This window comes from Beta vulgaris, chromosome 8 (assembly GCF_026745355.1).
Source record: "Beta vulgaris subsp. vulgaris cultivar EL10 chromosome 8, EL10.2, whole genome shotgun sequence".
Taxonomy (NCBI): Eukaryota; Viridiplantae; Streptophyta; class Magnoliopsida; order Caryophyllales; family Amaranthaceae; genus Beta; species Beta vulgaris.
In genome coordinates this window covers 27802703-27809844 of record NC_079209.1, presented here as the reverse complement: position 1 = coordinate 27809844, position 7142 = coordinate 27802703, and the positions used below count along the sequence as shown (strand labels likewise).

The following is a 7142-nucleotide window of genomic DNA, read 5'->3' as shown; positions in this document are numbered from 1 at the left end:
GTCAACCTTTGGACTTTGGGAGCATAATAGTCGATCAAAACGAAAATTCTGACATCTGCACATTAACAGTCAAATTGTAGATGCAATCTAAACCAGGACAGTTTTTTAAACAAGAAGCTAAAAGATATTAGGGCGCATCCTTCATCTGAACTTAACTAAACTGAGTTTATGGCTTGATCAGCCCAGTTTTCATCTTTCATCTGAACTTCTTTTTTCAAGGTGAAGTAACAAGACGCATTGTGAAACTCTCAAGACACAAAAGCGTGTAATAATTAAACCACTTTTAACACTTTTTATAAGATTGACAGATAGTACACTCAATAGAGAAGCTAAAGATTAGTAAAATCAACTTACAATAATTCCTAGCAGTCAAATTTGACTATTTTCTTTACCAAAATGGTATATATATCAAGTCAAGGAGCTAATCAAACTACAAATGGAAGAAATGTCGCAGTCTTCACCATCTTTGACTTGCACAAAATCAAATTGTTGCATTTGTTTCCTATGCAGATGTCCATAACCACTGCAAGCTATCTTTAATAGTAGTCCTGTACATCACAATAACAAAACAACAATTCGAACTAGCGTATTGGAAATCAAAGAACTAGAGTATTAGTAGTCTTACACAAAGCTTGAATTCAACGAACTTTCTTCACACGCTTGACTGGTCTTACAATATCCTTTCTTGAATCTTCAAATGATTTGATTTCTTTATTGGTCTGGGTTTGATGTTAAGGAAATTAGGCAGAGAACAAAAGAAATTCCGATTCACAACCCAAAGAGTACTAATATGAAAACAAATCTTTCCATTTTAAACAAAGAAACAAGCTCTCTTGTTTTGTTTTAGATTACAAAGATTTGTGCACTGTATTATACATCAAATAGGGATTACAGTATGAACATTATGGAATTTAGTTAACTTGAACAGGGAAGTAGTCAACATCTATAGAAATAATCTCCCAACACAAAGTCACAAACTACATCAACAATAAGGGCATAAATATGTGTGGTCCGTCTTGCGTATAATATTGTCTTATAATAAGATGAAAAGAACAGTTGAAACTATGGTAAATTGCTAGAATACAACGAATTCAGAATTCTCGTTGGTCCAAGAAGTATGTTTCTAAAATATTTTACGGTCATCTCCTGTAGATGCTTGTTTAACCTCTTAAGCTCGGACTCGGCCAGCCACCTTGCCATACCGGTGTCGACCCGACACGACACCGGTGCCGACACGGAATCCGGACTAGACGCGGGGAGGAGAAAGTGGACGCGACATCGATTACCTGTAAACCCTAGATTTGAAAATTGACCTAGAAATACCCGATTTTATTTCTTGAGATATTGGGGCTTTTACTCGGGAGGGTGAGTCATTTACAATGGTCGAAATTTCGTCATCATTCGTCATCTTACCGGTCACTTCTCCGATGGTAGAGGAGGGAGAGATGGACGTTGTTGCATGCTGCTGTTCTGGAAACTCAGACGGTGAAGATCTCTTTTTTTTTTATCTAATAATTTAATGTGAGGGTGGGAAACCGGAAGGGGGTGTTAAAAGAACCAAAGCATGGATTATACACTAGGGTGCACAATAAGCGCATTGACCACCCAAAAAGAACATACCATTTATATAAAAGAACCCAAGTGCATGTACTTATTTGTGAAGCTAGAGCTGTACTACATTACATTTACACCTCTATGCTTTTTTTTAGGAAACATTACATTTACTAATTTACACCTTTTCCCTTCTCTCTCTCAAACAATAGTAAACCTTTAGCTTCTTTTTCTCTTTTACTTTATTTTTCACTTATACTAGACCTTTTGATGTTAAATCTGTAAAATAATATTTTCTAATACTTAACTGTCGTGTCCCCGAGTCCATATCCAAAATTTGGACTCTTCAAAAACGAGTCCACGAATCCTTAAAATTAGAATTTGAAGGGTCTGACACTTGGACCCGTACCCGGGTCCGACGTACCCGAGTTCGACGTATCCGAGTCCAAGCATCCTAGCGTTTAACAATCTCGAAATGATTTCTTGAAGGAGAAAATTATTGTTGTTCCATATTCGACCCCCATATCTTAAACATCATTGATTTTACTGTGGCCAACAATTTAACCTGTTTTGACTGCTTTGTAGTAATATCTCTATGACAAGCATTTATGTCCATAACACGATTAGGAGCCTAAACTTAATCCATAAACCAACGGCAGATAACCAGGACGGAATTTATGGAAGTAATAGAGCTGCTAACTCTTGTATTGCTTTTCTTCACCAAGTTTTGGCCTCAACATTTGAGTAGAAAAATAGCATCCCCTTTGGTATTAATTAAACCAAAGGCGGACATCGTAATGAATTATAGGTAATTTTGTGAAAGAAGCCACATATCAATGTCCATGGTAATGTTTCTCCATCCCCCAACTACCATTTTTCTTCAAAAAATTTTCGCTACTATTCATTATCACTTTAGAGGTGGTATTAGGTCGTAATGGGGCTTTATGAAAGAAAAATGACACATTTTTGAGGATGAAGTTCCATTACCATGGACTATTAGAATGATACTTTCTTTATACAATGGGGTGGAAGGATATTCTATTTTTTAGAATGAACAGCGTCATTCTTGTCTCTGCAATCCACAATGTATACAAGTGCACAACTCATCCACAACTTTTCTTTCATCCAGAGTCCATAACATCTCCAAGCCACCGCCTTCCATGTCCATCCTTACGAAGACACTAACTATAGTGTCTTAATTCTGAGCAGAATATCGTGCATTAAGGACAAGAGTCTCTAATTTCTATAATCAGATAGAAGTGACACATAATATTTGGGTACATGAATTCCAAAGCAGCCCAAATTCAATTCACTGGGCTTTCAGAAATGAAGTGTTGTGATAGCTACATAGTAAATAGAGGAGGCAAATAAAATCCAGAGGAAAAGATTTGGAAGAAAAGAGAAAAGGCAACCATGACCCGTTGCTAAGGTTATTGATCTGCAATTCCACTCTCTGAAATGAAGATTAGTAGTCGCTGCCTCTGGTCACCAAACATGTTTGATACATGTAATGAGATACCTTAAATGCATGCTACCCAAAGGTTCTTTGTAAAGAGAGAAATGCGATGCTAAGAGAACCCAATAGCAAGTCACTAGACATATATGGTTGAAGTATCCTTGAATTAATAAACTATTGATACTAGTATTAGTAAGTCGATATATCTTATGACTTGAGAAAATACACTTAAACAGATGCAGAAGAAGTATTTAGTGTACATTGAGTTAACATGTTGAAAGATCTGCTACATGAACATATATTTCAGCAACAATGGAGTTTAAGGACACATGGAGTTATTTATATTACCTCTTCCCATCTTCGCTGAAGTTGAAAAAGTTCATGGCAGTAGCCTAGGCACTCTGCATGATAAGCAGCAGCCAACTCTTTAATCAAGGCCTTCCGTCTGATGATACCAATCACTTGTAAGCACAAAACAGAAAACAAACAAAAAAGAAAAGTTCAGACAAATGGGAACACTTCAATTGACTGAGCACCTAACAGCCAAAGAAAAGAAGATATAAGGAGACAGCACAACAAGTTAACACATATGAGTCTTAGTATATATATAATTGTGGATTGCAGAGACAGGAATGATGCTGAGTTCAGCAGAATGCAGAGGCTGAGTTAGGCATCAAACTAAAAGTCCAAAAGGCAAGACAGCTACAATAAGAAAGTTGTTGTGCTTTACATCTACTGGCTACAATTCCTATACCAAAGAAAGATAATAGTGAAAGGAAGTATGTTCTCTTTGCAATACAACAGATTCATCATATTAAACTGTGTATATGGTAAGCGGTATAAAATGGAGGCAAAACAATGAGATCATAAGTAGACTGCAAGCTACATCCTCCAAAATGTAATCTCATTTCCATATATGTAAACTTCTTCACAATTTTTTCATTCCCAGTCAAAATTACATCTAAAGTGGTAATGGATAGTCAAATACTATAACAAAATCATAAAGAAAAACACATGTTTGGAGACAGATTCTCATTAACATGGAAAATGACAGTTCTTTCTTACAAAAATACACTAAAATTCATTAGCATCACCGCATGTATTCCGCCTACCATATGAGCCGTAATGATAATACAGTTCGCATAAAACTATTACAAGTAAAAGGCACCCTACATTCCACAATTACTTGTAGAGGTAGCATACATTGTACAACAGCAATTAGAAACTTTTATGAAATCCATTACCAAAACAATAACTTGCATAGTATATATATAATTTCCAAATAACTAAGGCAATTCTAGACCCATAATTTCGCTGCTTTGAAATTCCTCAACTTTTAACAAAATTTCAACCTTGAAACCTTGCTATCACCATAAAATCGCTAGATTTGTAAAAATCCCTCTTCTAAATTTCGGACCATACCTTGCATTGAATTGAAATAAAAAGAAAAGCACTAATTCCAAGTAAAGCCTAAATTCAAACACTTAAGCAATCAGTAAACAATAAATTAAAGAAAAATAATAGGGACAAACAAAAATCTTGCTGTATTAAGAGATTTGATGATAAATACGCCTGAAACAAGAAAAGGGTGACCCTAAACAAGCATGAAAACATTGAATTAATTAAAATCAAGAGAGAGAAAAGATACTTCGACTGGGATCGAACTTGGGATCATCGGGTAAAGGATTTAATTGCGGTTGCGGAGACGAAGGTAGCTCTGGTGGAGTTGGAGGTAGAGGTAGAGGTAGAGGCAGAGGCGGAGGCGGAGGCGGAGGCGGAGGCGGATGCGGAGCTGTTTCTTCTTCGATCATAGTTGTATTATTTTAGCAAAGCTGCTAACGGTTATACCCAAATACTTTGATTCAATATTCAATTCAAGTATTCAACTACCAGCTTATCATATACACAGTCGTAAATCGTAATGTATCAAAACCCTTTTTTTTTTTTTTTTTTCTTTTTGTTTTCATCTTGGCCTTTCCTTCCGGTCCGGGTAAACACATTTCGCTTTTAGGCGCTTTTCCTGAGCCGTGAAAACATACAAATTGACTTTAAACCCTACTTTGACACAAATTATATAATAAACTTTAAAGGTGACCCATATTTTCATGATCCAATATCAAACCCAATTAATAATCCACTTCAACCGTATAGGAAATTAATTCAAAAATGTAGCAACTTGGCCTCGAGGTGGCTGACTTTAAATTTCAAGGTATAACTTGGAGTTTGAGTCTTTATTTCAGCAAGGAAATGGAAGAGGGGTTAGGGAAAAGTTTAATATTCGAGATTTGCGTTTGAAACTTGAGATAGGTGGGCCTAGCCCAAAATCTTTGTACTTGAAAGAATAAAAAAAATGAACGAAAATTTGCATTTTCTTGTAATATTTTGGGATTTTATATACTTTTTTATTACTTATGTCACGTGTTGATCGATACTATTTGACCGACATAGAGGTTTTATGTAACAGGTGGTTCTTTCAACCAACGTAAATAGGATCAATGCACAACGAATTAAAGAATATGGTTGAGCTGACCGCTGGCTACTATCACACACACTAAACTATATTAGAGAATGTAGAACAAACTTTAGATATAATTCAAATTAATTAGTATTGAAGATTATGATTGAATTTTACATATTCGGTTATTGCTGGTACAAAAATCATGTGACTCATACAATTTATTTTTTTGTAAATATTAAGTAGTTGTAGACACATAATCGTGTCTTCCCATTTAAGGATCCGATGATGAAACATATTTCGGTCTTAATTGGTCCGACCCAAGGGGAGATTTATCTGAAAAGAAATCCCAAAAAAAAACTATTTTGGAAAAATGTAAAAGTCCTATTTTAAATCCCAATTGATTATTCGTGATAATTAATTGCATATTGAGTCCAATCCTTTGAAAATCTCAATTAATTGTTTATTAATAATTAATTATTTTATTTTAATAGATAAATATTTTTGAAATATATTTTTATTGTTAAAATCGATTTTATCCCGTAAAATCAGATTTCCGGAGTAAAAAAAAAAAAAAAAATCTTTGAAACGCCTTTATAGAAAAGTTTCCAAAGGCGTGTCAAAAGCTAGGCTGGTGCATCTAACGCATCACCTTGCGCCTGCCGCATGGTCGTGAATCGTATGCCTGCCGCATCCTATTGTGCTTGTCGCATGGTCGTGTGCCTGACGCACGTTGATGCCTCAGGTGCACCATTGTTCACTTGTGCCAGGTGTACCAATCTGCACCTAACACGTGGATTTGTGACTCGGACAGAGTCCTATGCCTAGCGCACTTCTCTGTGTGAGACACATCTTTTTCAATCTTGTCTTTTTCAAAGCGCGTACCATGTGTACGCTTTTTACTGCGCATGTCGCGTCAGTCGCACCAATGTGCACCTGACACATTGATTTGCACGTCACACGTCGTCTTGCGCTCGGCGCAGATGTTGGCGTTTGAAGCACAAATTTGTTTTTCCCATAAATATATTTGACTTGCGTACTGATTTCAACACGGTTTTTTTCCACACATAACAACTCGACTTTTATATTACGAATACCCTCACGAACCTCTCTTTAGAATACATATTTTATATACAGAACACATACTAACACATTCAAATCTTTCAAACATTCAGATTTTCATGCTTCACGATTGCTCGTCCTAAAGGTTGTTAATCTCGTAGACCCAAGCCACGATATAATCTTGAAGGTCCTTGAATAAATCTCTATTTTTATATTGAAGTTACTAATTGTTTCTTTCTTGATGTAAATCTTAATATAAAATCGCTCTACTATACATTCTAATCCTTTTTTCCTTTTATTTATTTTGTATATGGTTATATGCTTGCCTAATTGTTCTATGCATGATTTAATGGTTTTATCACCCCCACATAATATTTATTGCTAATCAAGACCTAAAGAATTATTCTAATACTAATTAGATAATGTGGACAATCTGCTAGAAACCCAGTAATTTGATTGCATAATAACTTTTTACTATAAAAATATAGTCTTTTATGTGTTTTGTGAACCAACATACACTAAATATATTTAGGGTGCATGAAAGTATTATTTGGTTATTCTTTTGCATAAACATTGACATGAATAGATATCTAGTAGAGGCCAGCAATGGGCAACGCG

General features: G+C 35.4%; 1 protein-coding gene across 2 annotated transcripts; it reads right to left on the bottom strand.

Annotated features, from left to right (window-relative positions):
* Positions 1-266: 266 nt before the first annotated feature.
* Positions 267-4863, bottom strand: LOC104901260 (hypothetical protein). 2 transcript variants are annotated; one of them, XM_057391231.1, is made up of 4 exons: positions 4776-4863; positions 4656-4745; positions 3356-3468; positions 267-719 (listed from the first exon to the last, which is right to left on the bottom strand). In XM_057391231.1, the coding sequence occupies exons 1-4, from the start codon at positions 4816-4818 to the stop codon at positions 639-641; spliced, it is 327 nt and encodes a 108-aa protein (XP_057247214.1). In that variant the 5' UTR covers positions 4819-4863; the 3' UTR covers positions 267-638. The 2 variants fall into 2 exon arrangements, with proteins under 2 accessions (XP_057247214.1, XP_010687110.1); XM_010688808.3 differs by having other exon boundaries at positions 4656-4818.
* Positions 4864-7142: the final 2279 nt, after the last annotated feature.